The 23717-nt window shown below is 42.7% G+C and overlaps 1 protein-coding gene across 1 annotated transcript; it reads right to left on the bottom strand.

Moving 5' to 3' along the window:
• Positions 1–1207: 1207 nt before the first annotated feature.
• On the bottom strand, positions 1208–23709 carry HESX1 (HESX homeobox 1). Its single transcript, XM_036331838.1, has 5 exons — positions 22468–23709; positions 4091–4354; positions 3384–3583; positions 3008–3109; positions 1208–2911 (listed from the first exon to the last, which is right to left on the bottom strand). The coding sequence occupies exons 2-5, from the start codon at positions 4245–4247 to the stop codon at positions 2813–2815; spliced, it is 558 nt and encodes a 185-aa protein (XP_036187731.1). The 5' UTR covers positions 4248–4354; positions 22468–23709; the 3' UTR covers positions 1208–2812.
• Between the last annotated feature and the right edge of the window lie 8 nt (positions 23710–23717).

The following is a 23717-nucleotide window of genomic DNA, read 5'->3' as shown; positions in this document are numbered from 1 at the left end:
AAAAAAAAAAGAAAGAAACTAGACCACCAACTTACACCATACACAAAAATAAACTCAAAATGGATAAAAGACTTAAGTGTAAGTCGTGAAACCATAAAAAACCTAGAAGAAAACATAGGCAGCAAAATCTCAGACATCTCTCATAGCAATGCTTACTGATACAGTTCCTAGGGCAAGGGAAACTAAAGAGAAAATAAGTGGGACTACATCGAAATAAAAAGCCTCTGCACAGCAAAAGAAACCATCAACAAAACAAAAAGGGAGAACATATTTGGCAATGATACATCTGATAGAGTTAATATTCAAAATATATAAGGAACTCATAACCGAAGGAAGACAAACAATCCAATTAAAAAATAGGCAAAGGACCTAAATAGACACTTTTCCAAAGAGGACATACAGATGGCCAAGAGACATATGAAAAAATGCTCAGAGTCACTGTTCATCAGAGAGATGCAAATTAAAACGGCAATGAGGTATATCACCTCACACCTGTAAGAATGGCTACCATCAACAAATCAACAAATGACAAGAGTTGGCCAGGATGTGGATAAAAGGGAACCCTAGTGCACTGCTGGTGGGAATGCAGACTGGTGCAGCAGTTATGGAAAACAGGATGGAGTTTCTTAAAAAAATTAAATATGGAACTGTCATTTGACCCAGTGATCCTACTTCTAGAAACCCGAAATACCATCAGAAAGAATGTATGCACCCCTATGTTCATAGCAGCACAATTTATAATAGCTAAGATCTGGAAACAGCCCAAGTATCACATGATCTCACTCATATGTGGAATATAAGTAACAAAATAAACTGACAAATGGAGTGGATCCAGAGACATGGCAGCATGGAACAGAGTGAGGAATCTTGGAGGGAAGGTGGGAGAGAGTGGATGGGTGGGAGGTAATCAACTAAGGACCTTGTATGCATATATACATGGCCCATGGACACAGACAATGGAGTGGTGAGGGCCTGGTGATGGGGGGGAGGGCAGGGGCAGGCTGGAGGGGGTCAATGGGGGGAAAATTGGACATATGTAATACTTCCATTTATAAAGAATTAAAAAAAAAATAGTGCCCTTACCATTTTGGCTCAGTGGATAGAGCGTCAGCCTGTGGACTCAAGGGTCCCGGGTTCAATTCCGGTCAAGGGCATGTGCCTTGGTTGCGGGCACATCCCCAGTGGGGAGTGTGCGGGAGGCAGCTGATCGGTGTTTCTCTCTCATTGATGTTTCTGACTCTATCCCTCTCCCTTCCTCTCTGTAAAAAATCAATAAAATATATTTGAAAAAAAATAGTGCTTCATATCTTATATTAATGAAAGCAGTTCTTTATACACTGGAAAAATGGCCGTCTGGCAGTGGAGTCTTCCTTGGAGAACCTTTAGTGCCTCTGGTCTCCCAGTTACTGCCCTTGGGGCCCTTCTGACCTCCTCCCTTCCCATCGCAACAACAGTGGGACAGAATAAGGCAGCTCACTGCTGACCAGTTGTTGAGACACAGAGCTCTCTAACCCCACATGTGCTCTTGGTAAATGATTTTTAAGAGCTTCAAAATCTGAGTCATGCTACTTTTCCTCAGCAATAATATGCAAACTCCCTCTAACCTTTCTCATGCAATAGGAAAAAAAGAAAAAGTTCAATAAGAACCTTCTACTTTGGTTATCACTGGGACAGAAAAGGACAGAGGAATAGGAAAGAAAGAAAAGGGAAACAAGGAAGAATTCAGTTCAAAGGGGCAAAGTTGAAATAGGCTTTTAGGAGACAAAGTCAGAGCACTCAAGCTAACATTTCAAAAAGAACACCCACTTTGGCCTTCCATTAATTAAGTGGAAAACAAATACCCAGATTTTCAGTGGTAAGACTCCTTTCTTGGGATGCTATTTAATCCTATTTGCATCTTTAATTGACAGGTACAATGGCAAATGCAAAGAAAATACAGAGTTTTTGTCTCAGAAAGCGCCCTGATTATTTCCAACAAGTATGCCAGAGTACATACGCAAGGCAGGTCTCATCCCACCTTCTCAGTCAACATATCACTGTAACAAAATATACAGCCAATTGGAAATCGCTACACTAGAAATAGATATAAGCCACATGTTCATTATCATTTTAAGGAATGAAATTAAAGTACAGCATTACATGAATTAGAAAAATATTTTAAAATTTGCATTTACTTGCAGCTCAATTCTTTTGTGCAATGATATGAATATGACAACTGATACTTTTATATTTCTACTTTGGTATAATGACTGTGCTTTTTTAAAAAACTGAAACTGGCATTCTATAAGGATTTGTATTGCTATATGGTGAAAAATTTTCACTGATTCATGCCAGAAATCAAGAGAAAATAAGATTAATGAATAAATCATATTTGATCATCTATTAAAGCATAATCACGCTTCAAAATGCATTTGAAGGAAACTAATTGAAACAAGTCACACCTTTGTGCCATTCTCCAGATGATTTTACTTGAATTATTTTGTAAATGTACAGAATACAGTTTGTGGAGCCACTTAGTCACGAGTTTACTGATTTTAGCAAACTAATTTATTACATTAAATTTGCTCACTGAAAAAAATAGCTGGCTGTTTCTGAAAATGTTTATTAAAATATATAGAAAAGGCCTTTACTATATTTAAAAGTGCCCAAGTATAACAGGTACCATGATATAGTAATTATTTACAATATATTTTCAGTGACAATGTTCAGATTAAATGCAGAAAAGAAAACATCACATTTAAAAAACTTGATATTTCCATTGGTTCTTCGTGTTCTGCAATTGGAGGATAACTTCACAAGTTTAGTTTTCTATCTATTCTAAGAGATTTGTGTTGAAGTTTTTCTTCACCATTAGAAACTGTGATTCTCTGTGAGACCTCCTCAGTTTGGCACGCCGATTTTGGAACCATATCTAAAATTAAGAAGAAATAAAATAGATCTCAGAAACATTATTCCATTATTCTTAACATTTCAATCATCAGGAATAACAACTAAATTTGAAAATTACCTGGATTCTGTCTTCCTCTAGATTCAATTTTCGAGCTAAGTCTTCTCTGATATCAATGCCAGGATAGCAGTTTACTCTAAAGACATTTTCCAACACTTCAATCTAAGAATAAGGAAATAGTTATTTAAAATGTTGCTTCTTGGAATGTCATTATAAAATGGACTTTAATTTGTATAGCAAAATAATTTCATTTAAATCTTGGACAATTATTTTGTATGTCTTTTTTAAAAAATGACTACACACAAACTGTTAAAAATGATACATTCTGTTGTTTTATTAATAACGCCTAAATTGAAATCCCAAAGTGAATGGGCTTTTGCTCAACAGGGAGTCAATTTAAGTCTTTGTATTATTATTAGTTGAAAAAACTTCCTACCTGGTTTTGAGTAAAAGCAGTTCTTGGTCTTCTGCCTCTATACCAACTCAACTCTCTTTTCAAAGATAGTCTTTCTGAGGTTGAAAAGTAACTTTCATATTTCATAACTCTTTCTTCTGGCACTGGGTGATCACCAGTACAAGAGAATAAAATCCCATTTGGAAGGCTTGGGACATGTAGATATAGGTTAACATCTTTCTCTAAAAACAGAAAAAGAAGTCCAATCTTAGAAGTCCATCTTAGAAGTCCAACCCTACATTCAACAAAGTTCTATAAGAATTTCAGGAACCTGACTTTAATTTTTCTAGTGACATTCTTCTGCGTTTCACAAGAGACTTGACCTCTCATCAACCAAAACCAAAAAGCAAATCAAAATGAAAATCCTGCCTTGGTGAGAGAGGACCTTTTGGTCTCTGAATGTCACTTATTTTTCAGTGAAAAAAGACTTAGACTATCTGATGTGTCAAATAAACACAGAGATCTGCAGGTGCATGGCCTTTCCTGGGAGTGAACACTATACCCACTGGATTCAAGGCTGATAGTCTTTTTATTTCCCATAGGACTCAGCTGGAGATATTAAAAGTCCTAGATCCTTTAGTTATGTAACTGGATGAAACTGCAGTTTCTTTTTAACTCTAGGTAATATAAAATTAAAGGCCAGATTAAACAGTGCAAAAGAAATAAAAGAGTTTAAAAATTAAGCATACCTGAGGAGCTGCAGGTGTCTGCCCAAGGCCGGTGGGGTTTCATGGATGGAACACTGTCTTTCTTCTGGTCCAGTCCTAAAATGCTCTCAATTGAAAAGGAGCAGGGCGAGGGTTTGCTTTCCCCAAGCCGAGCGCCCTCCTGAAGGCTAGGAGACATCCTCCCGTGGGCTGCACAGGTCGGCAGCTCTGGCCTCTGTGCACCTCTTGCCTGGCTCTGCCCCACACGTACAGGGCAGTGATCTTCCTGCAGGTCACGTTAGGGCTCTGCTGACAAGGGGGCTGGATTTAGAATGTCACTAATTAAAATCCTGTCTTAGAAAGTTTTAGCAAGTCAATGAACACCCGGTCAGCAGCTTGAGGAGTTAATTGTTTATTTGTTTGCAAAGTAATTAGCAACTAATGGCTACACCAGGGGGCCCACCTACAGGGACAAAATGTCTTATCTCTCCTAAGCAGAACACAGACTTAACTTTCTCAAAAGAAGTGATGCACAAACTAGCACTCCTCTTTTATTTGAAACCATTAATGCATAAAATCATGCTTTTATTCTGAAGTTTATACTTTCATGGACTCCAGTTACCTAAACATACAGGCAAGATAGGAAAGCAGTCAAGTAATAAATAATCTAATTTAAGTGAATTTCCTTCCAAAGAAATTGGAAAAAGTAATAATCTCTTAATGCTATTACGGTAATTCTGATGAAAATTCCTGTTTTTCATATGCATATGTAATAGTAAATGTTGTCAATGAAAGCACAATAGTATTTGGAGTGCAGCATACTGGAAAAGGTTGGCAAAGTTATTAACGCTGAGTGTAATTGTCTTCCAAGTGCCTTAATTAATTCATAAGAAACAGTTGCACCAAGTATTTTAAATAATTAATGAGAAAATTTCCTTCTTTCATCTTTTGTTTTAAATGCGAGAGATAGAAATTTATATAAAGATTCATATGTAACTATCTCCAAGCAATTTAAAAGCATGGCTTCAACTTAAAGGGAAGGATTTCTCTCACCATAGTTATTTCAAAGAAAAGAACATAGTGTACTGTCTTTTTTAAAAGAAAAATTTCCCTCTGAGGGATTGGGGGGTTTCCATGAAGACAATAGGTTTGTGAAAAATAACCAAGAACAGAATGTTTTAAATTTGTAATCTTAAGAAAAACTGAAATTAAGGGAAGAATATAGCTGCTAGTTGGGAAGATTTTGAAGTGGCCACTCCCTGCAAAAGGTACGGTACTTTTAGTTCTGTGCTCTGCTGTAGCTCTTCTCCCAGTCCCTTCCTGACGGTCAGCTTTATCATGCTTTTAAACAACTCCTGGACTTCAGGAAAAATAGTCTGCTCATAGAGGAAATAGCCTTTACAGGATGGAACTCAAACTCATCAGATTTTATCCCCTCATGATGTCATAAACATGCCAAATTCTCCTATGCAAGCTCTAGAGCAGGGGTCCTCAAACTATGGCCCGCGGGCCACATGCAAATACAAATATTGTATTTGTTCCCGTTTTGTTTTTTTTTACTTCAAAATAAGATATATGCAGTGTGCATAGGAATTTGTTCAGTTTTTTTTTAAACTATAGTCCGGCCCTCCAATGGTCTGAGGGATAGTGAACTGGCCCCCTGTTTAAAAAGTTTGAGGACCCCTGCTCTAGAGTGAACAAAAGATTCACATATAAAACATCAACAGGCACATGTAAGATGGTGTGCAGATATACAAGTAAAGCCATGCTGACAACTGCTAGACAGATGTGAGCAGAGCAAGGACCGTGGGCCAAGTACAGAAAGCCAATGCTTTACAAGGGACTAAACAAGAACCTTGCTCCAAGGTAACATCTTCCCCTCACACATCCTTGGTCGTGAAGTTTAGACCCCCTGACCTTTTCCTCCCTAAACACAACATCTAGGCTTCAGTTGTATTTCAGCTCCAGGCCCAGAAAAGTAGCAAAACCAGACAAGTGACGCTGTGGCTGACCTCAGAACCCGCTCATTGACTGTGAAATGATGCCCTGCCCTGGCACAGACCGAAGAGTGGAGACCACGACCCTGAAGAGCACACCCGGAGAGCTGATGAATATTCTATTGAGATCCTCCCTGAGACCCTCCTAAGATTTCCACCTGCAAGAGAGAGAGATAAATGCTCAGGACAAAGGACCCAGTGGGCACTCCCCTATCCCTCTCTTCTTCCCCCACAGGCACGCATCTCCTAACCTCTAAGGGAGCCCATGAGACTTGCAACCATGAGAGCAATGGACAGCAGCAGCTCGTCCCAGGCTACCCTCCTGACCCTGTCTCCAAGGCCCCCTTTCCTCTGACTTTTCAGTGAGTCCAAACAGCCCAGGCTAAGCTTCCCTGTTGCTTCTTTTATGACCTTCCTTGTTTCACTGTCCTAAGTATATTTTTGCTGCCGTCATGGACCCAATACCCTTTGGCTCAGTTCTGTGTACCACTTCCCTTTGGATATCTCCATCAACCAACACCTTTTCCTTAAATAAATTCAATTTTTCTTTATTCGCCATCTGAGAAGGCTACTTAGCCTGTCCGGCACCACTGACTTGAACCTTTCAAGAATGAATAAACTAGTAAACTTTATACCGCATGGAGGTTTTACCTATAGTAGATAGGCTGTACGAAAATGGGGGTGAAGTTAATCTGGGAAGATTTGGAGTAAGAGAGACTTCATGCCCCCCAGATTCCTTTCTCTCTGAAACATTCATTCATTCATCCACTCATTCGACAATTGGTTGAGTACCTACTCAGTACCAGAATAAATAGAATAGGATTCGTGCCCTCATGAAGCTCACCATGGTGCTGGGTGAGGTAGAGGTGGAAAGAGAGGTAACGAACAATAGTATATAAATAAATAAATTCATACATTAATTAGAAGAATGAAAAAAAAAGCAGGTGAGCCAGCCAGGTAAGCTGGATCAACAGCTCATAAGGTGGGAAAAGCCTCGCTGAAACTCTGAGTAGTGCCCCCCACAGAATAGTGCCTCAGAGGTGCAAGTTGAAAGGATGTTATAGCACATGCTGGAGTCACTCCAGCCCCCAATTTCTTCTGTATGAAGAGGACATTCCAATATTTTTATTTGTCTTGAGTTGATTTTATCTGGATTTACATAATACCAGTTTATATATAGATGAGTTGATAAAAATCAAAGGTAGGAAAGAATTTCTCTGAGAATGGGGGTAAATGTTTTCTCATATGTACAAGTATTCACTCAACAGATTTTTATAGAGCACTTAATATGTGCCAGATACAATTCTAGATACTAGAGATCAGTGTTGAACAATACAAGGTAATCAGAGAGTGATAAACTCATTAAAAGGAATACAAGGTGATGGTGATGAAACTTAACAGGGGTGGGTGGATAGGTAGGTAGGGAGAGGGTCTTTAAGTATAACAGTTGGGCAGGCCTCCCTAAGGAGGTAACATCTTAGCTGATGCTGAGGAGGACAGAAAGTCAGCATGCCAAGATATTGAGAAAGAACATTCAGTTTAGGAAACAGCAAGTACAAAGGTTTTGCAGCTGAAAGCACTGGAGTATTTGAGAAAGAAAAGGCAATAGCCAAAGGGAAGTGAGTGGTACCAGATGCTATTATTTGGAGAACCAGGCTGGGCTCGATAATGGATGGCTTTTATAAAAATCATGGTAATGAATTCAAGTGCAAGGGGAAGCCAGGGTAGCATTTTAAGCTGGGACTGACAGGATAGTCTGAGCAGTTTTTTTTTCCCTCTTAATCCTAACCTGAGAATACTTTTTCCATTGATTTTTAGAGAGAGTGAAAGGGAGGGAGGGAGAGAAGGAGTAGGGGGAGGAGTAGGGGGAGAAGGGGGGGGGGGAGAGAGAGAGAGAGAGAGAGAGAGAGAGAGAGAGAGAGAGAGAGAGAGAGAGGTGGGAGACACATTGATTGGTTGCCTCCCACCAGGTATGTGCTGACTGGGAAATGAACCCTTCAATGCAATGCTCTAACCACTTAGCAACACTGACCAGGGTGTCTGAGCAGGTTTTACTCACAAAACTTCTGACATGAAATGTATATGGGTTTTCCATTCCAAATAATTCTCCAATTCTCTGCAGACAACAACTGGGTGCCCTACAATTCAATTCAATTCTGACACTAACTACCAGGAGTTAACACAAACCCCACAGGTTCAGTCCCACAAAACTGCATGCACTTCAGAAACCAGTCACAAATCCTAGGTGGCCACTTGTACTTCTGACCAACTGGCCATAAATCCAGGGTTTCCATGAGCCCTCCTCAGGTTCAGTTATGTGCTAGAATGGCTTCCAAAACTCAGGAGGTACTTTACTTATGTTTCCTGTTTTATTATAAAGGACTAGAGGCCCGGTGCACAAAAATTTGTGCACTCGGGGGGGAGGAGGGGTCCCTCAGTCCGGCCTGTGCCCTCTCACAGTCTGGGACCCCTCTGGAGATAACGACCTGCTGGCTTAGGCCTGCTCCTGGGTGGCAGAGGGCAGGCCCAATCCCTAGGTGCAGCCCCTGGTCAGGCTCAGAGCAGGGCCGATTGGGGAGTTGGGGCGCCACCCCCTGTCATGCACAGAGCAGGGCGGATCGGGAGGTTGCGATGCCACCCTCAGTCATGCTCAGGGAAGGGCCGATTGGGGGGTTGGGGCACTGCCCCCTGTCACTCACAGAGCAGGGCCCATCAGGGGGTTGGGGCACTGTCCCCTGTCATGCACAGAGCAGGGCCCATCAGGGGGTTGGGGTGCCACCCTCTATCACCCACAGAGCATGGCCGACCAGGGGGTTGGGGTGCCACCACTCTCACACTCAGGGCAGGGCCGATGGGGAGGTTATGGCTCTACCCCGTCATACACAGAGCAGGGCCTGTGGGGGGTGGGGGTTGGGGCGCCGGACCCTGTCACAGAGCCGCAGGGCGATCAGGATGTTGGGGTCCTCCCCCCTATCAGGCACAGAGCATGGCTTATCAGGGGGTTGGGGTGCCTTCCCCTGTCACGAACAGAGCAGGGCAGACAGGGAGGTTGTGGCCCTGCCCCCTGTCACACACAGAGCCGCAGGGCGATCAGGGGGTTTGGGCGCTGCCCCCTGTCACACTGATCCCGGTGCCGGGAAGCCTCACGGCTCTGCTGATTCCGGTGCTGGGAGGCATATTACCCTTTTTACTATATAGGGTAGAGGCTTGGTGCACAGGTGGGTGCCGGCTGGTTTGCCCTGAAGGGTGTCCTGGATCAGGGTGGGGGTCCCCACTGGGGTGCCTGGCCAGCCTGGGTGAGGGGATGATGGCTGTTTGCAGCTGGTCACACACCCTTCAGGGTGGGGTTCCCCACTGGGGTGCCTGGCCAGTCTGGGTGAGGGGCTGAGGGCTGTTTTCAGGCTTGCGGGTGACTGAAGCTCCCAACTGCTCCTTTTTTTCTTTTTTATTCTGGGCCAGCTTTAGCTTTGAGGCTTGGCTCCAGCTCTTAGGCCTCCGCTGCTGAAAGCAGGTTTCTGGCCTTTGTTTACAATGTTGAGATCCTGCTGGCTGAAGCACAGCGGACTAAAGTAGGTTTCTGGGGTTTTGTTTAGCTTCTATATTTGTTACATAGTTGCTTAGAGTTGCAGCTCAGAGGCCTGCAGCGGCAGGCGGGGAACGTTGGAGTCCTCCGTCACTGAAGCAAGCAAGCCTCATGTTAGTTTCAAGCTGCCTGGCTGCTGGCCGCCATCTTGGCTGGCAGTTAATTTGCATATTGCCCTGATTAGCCAATGGGAAGGGTAGCGGTCGTACGCCAATTACCATGTTTCTCTTTTATTAGATAGGATAATAACTCAGAAACAGCCAAATAGGAGAGATGCATAGGGCAAGGTATGGGGGAAGGAAGCTCTCTGAGCCACCACCCTACCCTCCTAGCACCTCAATGTGTTCAGCAATCAGGAAGCTCTTTGAACCCAGTTTTGTGGAGGTTTCATTACGTAAGCACCATTGTTTAAATCATTGGCTACTGGTGATTCACCTCAATCTAGCCCCTCTCACCTCCCCTGAGGTTAGGAAGTAGGGCTGAAAGTTCTAAACTTCTAATCAAGGTTAATAAACCTGGAGACAGACTGATCAAGAACAAAAGAACACAAGTTACCAATATTAGGAATAAAGAGGTGTTACCATTACAGAGACCACAGACATTAAATAGATAAAGGATTAAGAACAACTTTATACCAATAAATTCAATAACTTGCATAAAATAAGTATCTTTAAAAGCTAGGATTACCAAAACTAAGATAAGATACAATAGAAAATATTGGCCCTGGCCAGTTTGGCTCACTGGTTAGAACGTAGGCCCGTGGATTGAAGGGTTGTGGGTTCAATTCCTGGTCAAGGGCACATACCTCGGTTGCAGGTTCTATCCCTGGGGTGTGTGTGTGAGGCAAGAAATCAATGAGTCTCTCTCATGTGGATGTTTCTCTCTCTCTCTCTCTCCACGCCCCCTCTCCCTCACTTCCACTTTGTCTGAAAATCAATGGAAAAAATATCCTTGGTGAGGATTAAAAAAAAGAAAGAAAGAAAATTGATTATCAAATTCTTTCCCAAGTTCACTGATGAAATTTATCAAATATTTAAAGAGCAATCTTAAACAATACCAGTCTTATACAAACTGTTTCAGAAAATGGAATGGGTCCTTTCTAAATTTGTTTTATAAGGCCTGATAACAAAACAAATTATACATAAATATCCTTTAAGAACACAGACTATTTTTATTCCTTAAAATATTAGCAAATTGAGTGTAGAAACATACACAGAGGATAATGTATTATGAGTAAGTGGGACTTTTCCCAGAAAGGCAAGTTTAATATTTAAAAATCAATCAATGTCATCCATCATATTGACAGAAAAAAAGCTGTGATCACATTAACAGATGCAGAAAAATATTCATTATTTAAAAAAATCTTTCAGCAAATTAGGATTAGAAGTAACTTCCTTGCCGAAACCGGTTTGGCTCAGTGGATGGAGCATTGGCCTGCGGACTGAAGGGTCCCAGGTTCGATTCCGGTCAAGGGCATGTACCTGGGTTGCGAGCACATCCCCAGTAGGAGATGTGTAGGAGGCAGCTGATCAATGTTTCTCTCTCATCAATGTTTCTAACTCTCTATCTCTCTCTCTTCCTCTCTGTAAAAAATCAATAAAATATAAAAATAAAAAAAAAAGAAGTAACTTCCTTAATTTGATAAAGGGCATCCATAGAAATAATCAGGTAACATATATTTAATAGTGAAATATTGAATGCTTTCTCCCTAGGATTAGTTACAAGGCAAGGATGTTTACTTTAAGCATTTCTATTTAACATTATATTGGATCTAAGGCAGTGCAATGAGGCAAGGAAAAGAAATAAAAGTCATATAGATTAGAATGGAAGTAAACTGTCTCTATTCACAGATGACATGATTGTTTACATAGAAAAATCTTAAAAATCTATAAAATAAATTTATTAAAAAGTATAATGTCACTTATGTAATGTTCTAAAATACACAAAATGAGTTTATATTGAAAAAATCAGAAGGTGTGAATGGAGGTGGAGACTAAATGGGAAGAATGAGGAGACTTGGGGGGTAATGGTAATATTTTATATCTTGCTGGAGTTTGGATTACACAGATGTATACATTTGTCAATTCTCATTGATTGGTACTCTTTACTGTATGTAAAATTTTATCTATTAAAGTATAAGCAAGTATTGAATTATAGTTAATGATATGCATGCTGATGAGCTTAAGGGAAAAGTTGTTGATGTCTGCAACTTTAAAATAAAAAATAAATAAGATGGATGGATGGATAGATATGTGAGTAACATTAAACATCTATAATAATAAAAGCGTAATATGCTAATTAGACTGGACAGCTGAACGACCTTCAGACATCCCTCTGGATGACCTTCTGGACAAAGTCGGGGCTGCAAGGGCCGAGGCAGCCACTGCGGCTGTGAGGGCTGAGCCCTTTGTGCAAATTTTGTGCATCGGGCCTCTAGTTAATCTATAATTGCAGACCAACAGAACTTCTAATGCAATGGAGTTTTCTAAGATAATGGAAATGTCCTATATCTGCACTACCTAATATGGTAGCCACAAGTCACATGTGGCTAATGAGCACTTGAAATGTGGCTAGTGCAACTGAGGAACTAAACCTTAAATTTATTTAAATTTAGTTAGCCCACATGTGGCCAGCATAGACAGAGAACATTTCCATCACTGCAGAAAGTTCAGTTGGGCAATGCTGGTCTACAAGTATAGAAAAACATTGAAAATAGTGATGATGAAAACAGACACTGTTCTTTTGTTCCTCACATGAGAACAGTGTTTCACCATTAATATAATATCTACAGTCGGTTTCTAATAAATGTTATTTATCTATATTGCTTTATAGCTTCTAAAGCATTTTAACATATATGTATTGAATCCTTTCACAAATCCTCCACTATATGTAGCTGAGAAAACAGAAACTGAGAGTTCAGTTGTAATTTACAGAAGTCACTAGCTAGCAAGTGGCAGAGTCTTGACTTGGATTTTCTGTTTGGAAATTCCCTATTTTATAGACATTATCAAATAAAAACCACTGTAATATCCTCACCAATGATCTCATGATATAAAGTGTACTGATCAGTTAAGAAAAAGGTTGTGAAACCTCGCAAATGATTTATCCTCAATAACTTTTAACAGTTATTTTGATATGAGAAACAAAAGTTTGACAATTGACAATGAAGATATTTTAGGAATCATAAAATTGTACAGTCTGTATTATAAACATCTACATGTATAAGTAAAAATTTAGAGGTTTATGTTTTGTTTTATAACTTCTAAATCCACCCAGGTTTTTATCAGTTATTTTTTAATTGTGTATTACAATTAAATCCCAAATCATTAACATCAGGAAAAATGCCCAATGTCTTAGGTGTTTTGGCAGAGATTTTTTTTAATAAATCAGCCATATAATTATTATGCTCACAATCTGTGAGCATAAGATAGAAATGCAAAAAGCAAAGCTCTAATGACACTTGTATTTTATTTTTGCATAGGAATTACACTGTCCTATTTGAGACTAACATTTTTAAATGTTAAATGTGTTTTTGAAAATAAAAGTTTATTTTTTACTGTTATACATTCAGTGTCTCCTAGAACAATGTCAAAGTAGATATTTAATGAATATTTGTTAAATGAGTGAACAAACAAATGGATGGATGGATGGGATTAGGAAGAAGACATCTGCAAATTGGACAGACAATGTAACTGCTGTGGGTTTACTAATGTTGCCATTGTTTTAACATTTTTTTTTATTTTTCAATTAAGTTTACACTCAATATTATTTTGTATTAATTTCAGGTTTCAGGTGTACAACATAGTGGTTAGACAGTTATATACTTTACAGTGTTCCCCCTGATACTTCCAGTACCCTCCTGGCACCATACATAGTTATTACAATACTAGAGGCCCGGTACACAAAATTCGTGTGGGGGGGCGGGGGGGGGTTGTCCTTCAGCCTGGCCTGCGCCCTCTCGCAATCCAGGACTCCCCGGGTAGGGTCCTTAGGCCTGGCGGGTGATCAGGACCTATCCGGGCTTTCCTTCCCCTGGCTGCCGGCAGCTGGCCCCGCCCCTGTCACTGCTTGCCATCTGTGCGGTGCTGCTCCCCCCACCCCCCGCCACTGGTTGCCTCCCTCTGCAAGTGACAGGCTTGGTTGGACTAGGCCTCCCTCTGCGGGATGATCACTGGCCGGCCCCACACACCTGCCACAGCGTCACTGGCTGGTGGCCTGGGACTCCTTCTGTGGGGTGATTGATCACGGGGCCCCAGATCGATCGCCCCGCAGAGGGAGGCCCCGCCCACCTGCCGCAGGGCCACCGGCTGGGTAGCCTGGGCCTCCCTCTTTGGGGCGATTGTGGAGCACACCCCCTGACCCCCGATTGATTGCCCGCTGGCCGGTGGCCTGGGCCTCCCTCTGTGGGGCAATCAATTGTGGAGCCCCCCCCATCGATCACCCCACAGAGGGTGGCCTGGGCCTCCCTCTGCAGGGTGATTGTGGGGTGATGGCGGGGTCCCCCGACCAATCGCATTGCACCCAACTTGGCTGGCCTGGTGCCAGTGCGTGTCACAGTGTGGTCATCTGGAAGGTCATCCAGATGGTCATTCTGCTGTTCGGTTGTTTGGTCGATTTGCATATTACGCTTTTATTATTATAGACTAGAGATCTGGTGCACAATATTTGTGCATGGGTGGGGTCCCTAGGCCTGGCTGGGGACCATGGACGATCAGAGCTAGGCCAATCAGGGCCAGGCTGGAGAGGAGGTGATGTTCACTGGGCCGGGCGTGGAAGGAATGGATGCCAGATGCCAACTCTGCTATTGTTGGTGCTCCGCCACCACGAAGTTCCCTCCTCCTTCACTCCTCCTTTGCTTGCTGCCCTGCTGCCACCGAGACGGGCGGGCAGCAGGCCAATTGAGGCCTGCTGGCTGGGGGAAGGTATGGGGCATGGGAGGTTGACTGCCGGCCCCAAGGAAGGTGCCAGCCCTTGACCCCCCTGGGAAAAAGGCCACGTCAGCCATCAGCCACTCCCAGTTCCCATCCAAGCCTGGGGCCCCGCCCCAATCAGGTGATCGGGGCCTGCTGGCGGGGGGGTTGGGGGGGGGGAACGTGGTAGGTTGGCCGGCTAGGGGAGGTTGGCAGTGGGAGCGCACTGGTCACCAGGGGGCAGCTCCTGTGTTGAGCGTCTGCCTCGATGGTCAGTGCACATCATAGAGACCAGTTGTTCCGGTCGTTCTGGTCACTTAGGCTTTTATATATGTAGATTATTGACTATATTCCCTTTGCTGTACTCTATATCCCTGTGATTATTTTGTAACTACCAATTTGTACTTCTTAATCTCTTCACCTTTTTCACCCATTCCTCCAACCTCCCTCCCCTCTAGCTCTGTGTGTGAAGGTACTCCTAGTTTTCTATGAACCAGTTATACATCACTCCAGGGTAATGCACAAATTAGAAAACATTCTGGCATTCTGTAATGAAAATTTAATAAAAGTGAGATGCAGATTCACTTTAAAAATCTGAGCTTGAAATTTAAAAATCCTAAGTCCTGCTAAACAATTCACATCTGTGGGACTCTGTTGTTCCATTGTTGTTACTCGTGACAAAAGGTATCTTTCCCAGTGATTACAAGGTTTAGAAGAGTTCCGGCTCTTTCATACACTCTTCTATCTTTCCTAGCACCTCTCACAGTACCTGTCACATAGGAGATATTAAATAAAGGTTCACTTTATTTGTAACATTTAAAAACCTTTCAGGCTTTATTCACAAATCTCAAGAGCACAGTTTCATATTTTTATATTTTCAAATCAGTTAAAATGGTCTTCAGTAAAATATGGTGCTTTGCACATAGCAGGCCCTTGATTTTAAAAATTGACATGAAATAATTTGTGGCTTCCTGTCAAGATGGTGACATTGGTAAACATGATACTCGCATCCTCCCACAACCACATCAAAATTACAACTAAACCACAGAACCACCATCATTCAGAACTGCCTGAAATCAGGCTGAATGGAAGTCCTACAACTACAGAATTACAGAAGAAGCCACACTGAAACTGATAGAAGGGGCAGAGTCATAGAATGGGTTGGTCTGACACCTACGTGTGGCATATTTTAAATCGGGAGGGATGTTTTGGCTGCGGAGATCTCTGAGAGGAGCAAGGGGTCCCAGCCCCACACCAGTTATCTGAGGCCAGGATTCCAGTGCCAGGAAGAGTAGTCCCATAACTTCAGGCTGTAAAAACCAGTGGGGATTATGGCTGAATGACACAGGCTACTGGAGTCCCAAGCAGTTCCTCTTAAAGGGATGGTGCACAGACTTACTCAGACTCACTCCCTCTGAACTCCAGCGCTTGGGCAGCAGCTTGAAAAGATCCAGGGACACATGGGAGGAACTAAATTGTCTGGCATCAGGGCAAGAATTGGGGGAAAGTTTTGTCCCAGACAAAAGTGCTGGCAGAGGTCATTGTTGCTTTGCTGAGACCTCCTGGCTCCAGTACCAACAGGCATTCGCCATATCCAAGTCTCCATCAACCTGGAGCAGACTGTTTGCCAGGCTCTGATAATTCCCTGAGACACTGCTCCACCCAATTAGTAGTCTCACCCAAGCTGTTTGCAGTGGCTTTTCCATATGAATGGCCTGTCCTAGCTCAGGCTTCAGACTTTCCTAAAATTTCTCAAACAAGCATCAGCTGGCATTAGCGTGCCCCATACCTCACGATAAGTGGCCCCAGGCCTGGCACTAGCAGTAACCTGCCTTGGTTCACAGCTTGGTCTCTCCTGGGAACCTCCAAGGCCAATAGAAGTAGCAGCCATCTGCAGATCACTCTATAACTCGTGCTGGGTGGTCCTGGAAGTAGCTGACTTTGCACCTCCAGAGAGTCCCCAGTGCATCCAGTGTTCATCTTCAGGCTAAGCCCGATTACAACCATACCACATCCATTAGCAACACATTCAAGGGGTAGATTTGGGGAGGACCAAAGCCCCATCGAAGCAAGCCTCTCCTCTATAGCAGCTCTTCTGCGGTAGTTGTAAGTGGTCCTCACAGCCAATTGACCTGGGAGTCAATCCCTCCCAGTGATGCCAACAGCAATGAAGGCTCAACTACAACAGAACAGTGCACACAGCCCACACAGGAGTGCACCTAGAGTGCCTAGCTCAGTGATTGGTGAGGCTGAGCCACTGGGCCCTGAAGGATACCTATCACACAAGGCCACTCTACCAATTCTAGGAGACATAGCAGCTCCACCTAATACATAGAAAAAAACACAGGGAAGCAGCAAAAACGCAAAGACAAAGAAACAAATGAAAGAACAGAAGAAATCTTCAGAAAAAGAACTAAATGAAATAGAAGCAAGCAAACTACCAGATACAGAATTCAAAACAATGGTTATAACGATGCTTAAGGAATATAAATGGAAACTTCAAGGAACTTAGTGAGAAGATCAGTGACATAAAAAAGGACCAATCAGCCTGGCCAGTGCAGCTCAGTGGTTGAGTGACAACCCATGAACCTAGAGATCACTGGTTTGATTCCCAGTCAGGGCACCTGCCAGAGTTGCAGACTCGATCCTCAGTAGGGGGTGTGCAGGAGGCAGCCAATCAATGTCTCTCTCTAATAGACATTTCTATCCCTCTCTATCCCTCTCCTTTCCTCTGTCTCAAAAAAAAAAAAAATCAACACATATTAAACAAAAAATTCATTCAATACCACATTAATAGAGTTAAATATGACAGTCTCCTCCAATTCTACCCATTTTTACTCCACACCCACTGATTACTACTACTAACAGTTTAGTGCTTTTCCTTCCTGTCTTTTTTAAATGCCTTCAAATAAATAGGTGGACACACACAGACACGTTTTTATCCACATGGAGTCAGATGTGTATTTTTCTGCTAGTGGTTCACTGCTCCCTACCCCCATCCTCGCCCTATGACGCACTATGTCAGTATGTATAGCTCTATCTCATTCTTCTACAGTTGTTTGGTGCTAGACATCAAATGGATGAACCACAATTTATTGAACAACACTCCTGGGCACTTAGGGTTGTCTCCATTTTTAAAAAAATCTAATCATTGTAGATGAAATGGGAGAGCCTGATTGGCATTTATAACATTGTTTCTAGATAATAAATGTTATGGTTCTTATCAACATTTTTTCAAATCTTAACTTCTATTAAAGGTATTTTTATCCAAAACCAGGTAAAAGTCAAAGTCCTCACAATAGGTCACAAGGTTTTATACAACGTGGCCTCTTCTTCCTCCCTCTTCAGAGTCAGACTTCTCCTGGCTCATTCCTCTCCTGTCACCTTGGTCTCTATGCAATTATTATTTTTTTAAAATATATTTTATTGATTTTTTACAGAGAGGAAGGGAGAGAGATAGAGAGTTAGAAACATCGATCAGCTGCCTCCTGCACATCTCCTACTGGGGATGTGCCTGCAACCCAGGTACATGCCCTTGACCGGAATCGAACCTGGGACCCTTCAGTCCGCAGGCCGACGCGCTATCCGCTGAGCCAAACCAGTTTCGGCTCTATGCAATTCTTGAAAACAAGCCAGACCACTCCAGCCTTAAGTCTTAGGGCCTCAGTGCTGGTGAGCCTATTTAAAATTGCAACTGCCTCCTCATCTCATTTTCCCTGCTCTATTTTCTATAGCATGTACCACTTTCTAAAATACTATACTTCTAACGACTATGTTTATCATTTTTCTTTCTTCTCGCCATCCTCACAAGGACAGAGACTTTCAATATTTTGTTCGTTACATAGTAAATATTTGTGGAATAAAGACAACCATTTCTTGAGGTAGTACTTTGAATCTCAAAACTAAATTTATAGCACCACCTAGTGCTTGTGGAAGGATGTGCTGATTAACCCTGAGATTTATTTGCACTAGCCATGGTTTACTCAAATTCTCACTATTGGTGTTTTTTTTTTTTTTTTTTTAACTGCCCTCTGTGGTTCTGCAAAAATTAAAATGTTTTCAATGATTAAACAGTATGAAACATACTGACTTCTCTAAGGGCCACCTCTTTTCCACTAACCGTTTCCCCAGAATTCTAGTGGGGGTACGAGTATCATTAAGTCTTATGTCTTTTAAACTTAGGGCATCTCTTCCTCCTCACTGCCAAAACCCCAAAACAGGACAATAGCCTTTGCTGTTTTGGTACCGACAATTGTTCTCCAGAATATCAAAATACACATTTATTAATTTAAACATTTTTGTTTTGGCTATAAAAACCCCCTAAGTCAAAGTGATAAAACACTAGCAAAGGTAATGGTAATGTTTAAAATAGTTTCAGGTTCTCTAAAAGAGTGAGCACCATCTTCTAACATAGGAAATATTGGTTTCTTTAGATATGAAAAAAGGGAAAAGTAAGAAAACAAAGCTGCCTTAAAAGCATTAAAATATTTAAGATTAAATAATGAAATTAAGCCAATTTTTATTGAATGCTTATTGTATTTAGGACTATTTTGAAAACTCATTAATCATCTTCACAATATTATAATGTAGGTTCCCTATATTAGGCCCCATTTTTCAGATGACAGAATGGAGACACAAAGTCACAAAACTAGTAAAGAGTACAGCCAGGAATCAAAGATATCTAGGCTGGCCTAGGCTTTTATCCATCTCCCCACAGAATTGAGAAGGACTCTGCTTTGATTCAAAGTTCTTGGCCTGGCCAAAGAAATAAATTTAGTAATGTCCTCTTCTTCCAAAAAGGAATCAAGGCAACCATAAAAGAAACAGAAGCATATACAGTTATTCCAGGAATAAAGTTCTTTGTACAGCCAAGAAAGTGGAAGATACAGAATTTGCCTTTCATTTTCAGGATGTTTGGCAAAGAGCAAAAGCAATTATCAACATCAAGGTCAAAGGTGGAGGGTGGTTTGCAGTGGCACAGTGAAGAATCTGTTGGTTCTTGCTGCTCATCCATCTCTTTTTGAAATCCACTCATCAGAACTTTTGAGTTTACCCTCAGATTGCCCAAAGCACTGGTTGGCAAACTCATTAGTCAACAGAGCCAAATATCAACAGTACAATGATTGAAATTTCTTTTGAGAGCCAAATTTTTTAAACTTAAACTATATAGGTAGGTACATTGTTAATTAACTTAATTAGGGTACTCCTAAGCTGGCCTTTGCTAAAAACGTCCTCAATCTGATTGAGGTATGTTCACTGAGGTCGACCCCTTCCAACTCTCCCATCCACACTTGTCTTGTATACTTGTTTCAGATAGACGAGTGTGGATGGGAGAGTTGGAAGGGGTCGACCTCAGTGAACATACCTCAAAACAATGTACCTCCCCCGCGCTGCGTATCCGGGACCCGCCTGCGCTCCATCTCCCATCGCCACTTCTTCAAAATAGACTCACCCAGGCAGAAAACCGACTTCTGCGCATGGGCCACGAAGTTTCAATCGCACTGTACATGTGCGCCCGCGCGTGGTATTTTGTGGAAGAGCCACACTCAAGGAGCCAAAGAGCCGCATGTGGCTCGCGAGCCGCGGTTTGGCAACCACTGACCCAAAGCTTTCCCCCTATTCAACCACTGGTTCTCATGTTTTAAGGTGAACGGAAATGACTCAGTTTCCCAAATTACCAATTAATATGCTCATTTCTTGGTTCATTTTAGCCGTATGTTAAGAAACAACTGAGCCCCAGCCAGGTATTTCAGTTGGTTAGAGCATTGTCCTGATATGCCAAGGTTGTGGGTTCGATCCCCAGTCAGGGCACATACAATAATCAACCAACGAATGAATGAATAAGTGGAACTATCAATCAATCTCTCTCTCTCTCTCTCTCCCTCTCCCTCTCCCATTCCTCTTTCTCTAAAAATCAATAAAAAATCCCACTTCTAGGAATATACCCTAAGAAACCCAAAATGCCAATCAGAAAGAATGTATGCACCGCTATGTTCATAGTAGCACAATTTACAATAGCTAAGATCTGGAAACAGCCCAGGGGCCCATCAGTAGATGAGTGGATAAAAAAGCTGTGTACATTTATACCATGGAATACTACGCAGCAATAAAAAAGAAGAATATCTTACCCTTTGAGACAGCATGGAGGGACCTGGAGAGGATCATGCTAAGTGAAATAGTCAGACAAATATCACATGATCGCACTCATATGTGGAATCTAAGTAACAAAATAAACTGATGAACAGACTGGATCCAGAGACATGGAAGCATGGAATAGAGTGCGGAATCTCAGAGGGAAGAGGGGGTTGTGGGGAGAGAAGGCAGGTAATCAACCAAAGACTTGTATGCATATATGCATGGCCCACGGACACAGACAATAGGGTGCTGAAGACCTGGGGCAGAGGGGAGGGGGCGGGCCAACTGGAGGAATCAATGGAGGGGAAAAAGAGATCATATGTAATACTTTCAACAATAAAGAATTACATTTTAAAAATTTAAGAAAACAATTATCTGTTAAAGTGAGTCCATTAACAAGTGATTTACTAGCTAACATCCAGAATCATTTGCATTATACATTATACTTTTAAAAGGAGTATGAATTCCTCAGAATTTCAGATTTATTGGTTCTTTCGGGGGGGGGGGGATATTTGTGAAGATGAGGCTTCCCCTACTCTCCTGGTGATTCTGGAAATGGTACCCCTGTCCCTATTCTCAGCTGGAATCTAGGACTCTTTTCCTAAATGTTTACTTGACTCTTTAAATTTTCTGAAATACAAGGCTATTTTGGAATGGAAAACGGTTCTTCTCCGTTTTGGATGGCGTTTTTCAACTTTGAGGATCATTTGCTTTGACTCATGTTGGGTAACTCCCACCCCATTTCTGACCTCTGGCATCAGAACCTTCCAGCTGTGCTGAGAAATATGTATTCTAACAACCTTCCCCAGATGACTTGTATGACCTAGGGGGATAATTTTGAAAAGTAAAGTATCAGAATCATTTGTGTTGTTAGATTCTTTCCTATTACAGACCACAGGCCAGAACTTCAAGGAGTATCATGTAAAAACCCAATTATAAGATCAAATATAATTTTAGGAGACTAATAATTAACAAATCTATTTACAGGATTGTATGTCCTTTTATTGTAAATTACAGGTATGAAACGTCTCAAAGAAGTGTGTGGTGAATGTCGTTTAATCCTGCCTTGCCTTCCATAAAATTAACCAGCTGGCCGAAGTTTTTACTATGCTCCCCCACATGTGTGTCTCCAGTAACCCCTGAGGCATTCTCTCTGAACAAGCCTCATTTCCTGTGTAAAAGGAACTGAGTTTGGTCAAGTGTACAGAATCTAGGTTGATTAAAATTAAATTGGTTGTCAGAGGAGGCTGTAATTCTGCAGTTGTGGAGATGTTTTAAAATAAAAAATACAATAATCTTTTTGGACGAGCAGGGTATATAACAGTAGCCTAGATACAGGATCCAAACAGAAGGCCTGTAAAGATTCTTTTTAGTTTTATGATTTGACTAAACTGCCTCTCCATTCAATTGAATGTCAACTTGTTTTTTGTTTTTTGTTTTTTTCGTTTTTTAATCAGCAGAACCCGGTAAGAATTCCTTGTCCCTCCTTGATAATATCTTGAGAATCCATTACAAAAAGACAGTTTAGATGCACATAACAAAGGAGGAAACCATTGAACTTGATGAGAATACCCCACCCAGATCACTCAGTTCCCTAATAGAATTTTTCACTGAAATCATTGGGTTTGGCCAACTGGCCAACTCTCTTCAGCACCACCATAGAACGACTCTTCTTCCTCACACTTGGTTTTCACTGGTCACTTTCTCTCGATTCTGGTCAATCAGAAAAGGCCGCTGCCTTGCTTTCCCCACACTTACAATCTAAGTCACAGCTGCTCCAGGCAGGTCACTTACCTTGCAAGTCTTCCTCGGTAGAGCCAGGCTGCACGCCGCGGGGCTGCGGGAGTGAAAAGAAACCGGGGAGGACCGACGGGCTGCTGGGACCTGGAGGTGCTGTGGGTACATCGAAGCAGCTGGGAACGAGCAGCGCGAGGTAAGGCCGGACTCCAAACACCTTTCAAAAACTAAAGGTCTCTTCCAGAGGGTGGCTAGTTGATAAAAAGCAATCCAAGGGGAGAGCTTTTCGTTAGAGTTTATAACAGGAAGGCTACTTCTGTGAAACCACTGCAAGTCTACTTGGGAAAACATTGAAAACCTGACTTCATCCCTCTTCCAGAGCCCGCGGGAAAACCTAGCTTCGGTGGAAAAGGAGTGCCTTCCGCTCCCGTCGCTGGAGCTGGGTTTGCTCCCACGCACCGGCGGAGCCAGGCAATTGGTCATCTTTACACCCAGCATATCTTGACTGAGAATGGGACGGGCTGGTGGGGCGAATGGCTGGATGTGCAGGCGGCGCTGTGATCTGCCATTTCATCTGCAAGGAACGCTCCTCACGCCACAGGGAGCCACGCCGGCAGCGTGAGGCCAGGCAGGTGGATGGGGAGGCGGCACGTCCGGTCCGGATCCAGTCCCGAGAGCGGCCTGCGCCTTCTGCACGGTAAAACCAGGGGCCCAAGAAGCTACTTAAAGCTTCTTCCAAAACTTTCCCACCAAACGCAAGTGCTGATCGGTCACCAACATAACTGACTAGGGAATTCTGACTTTTAAAAGGTGTTTTCATTTGTGATTTTAAAGAAATATGGACGTCTAAATCGTGGCTTGTCAGTCCTTCAAGACCACGTAAGAATGGATGATTTTGGCGACAAGGTCACATGTTTTAAGCTGAATAAACTGATATCCAAATGTCCAGAAAAATAACGTAGAATCTACTGTCCACGAATGAGCCAGGAAAGCCCGGTGAATGACACGACCTCGGATCCCACCGGCCTCTGAGGTGGCCAGCACCGTTGTGCTGGAGGGGGAGGCTGGACGCTTCGGGGAGGGTCGGGAAGGTTCCGTTTGAGACACTAAAGGAAGGCAACAGCAGCAGGGCCTCTTGCATGGTCGCGGACGGAAAATGCTGAGGGAGAACTAAAGCCGCCCCCAATTGCCCAGTGTGGTCCTCACTCGAGGCTCTGGTTCTCGAGGCGCGCGCGGCGATGGGAGACGGCGCCCCAGTTACACCCAAGCGCGAACGCGCACGGCGGGTGTCCGCGGAACCCGGGCGC

This window comes from Myotis myotis, unplaced genomic scaffold (genome assembly GCF_014108235.1).
Source record: "Myotis myotis isolate mMyoMyo1 unplaced genomic scaffold, mMyoMyo1.p scaffold_m19_p_13, whole genome shotgun sequence".
Lineage (NCBI taxonomy): Eukaryota > Metazoa > Chordata > Mammalia > Chiroptera > Vespertilionidae > Myotis > Myotis myotis.
The sequence above is the reverse complement of the archived record's forward strand: the minus strand, read 5'-3'. Positions and strand labels throughout refer to the sequence as shown.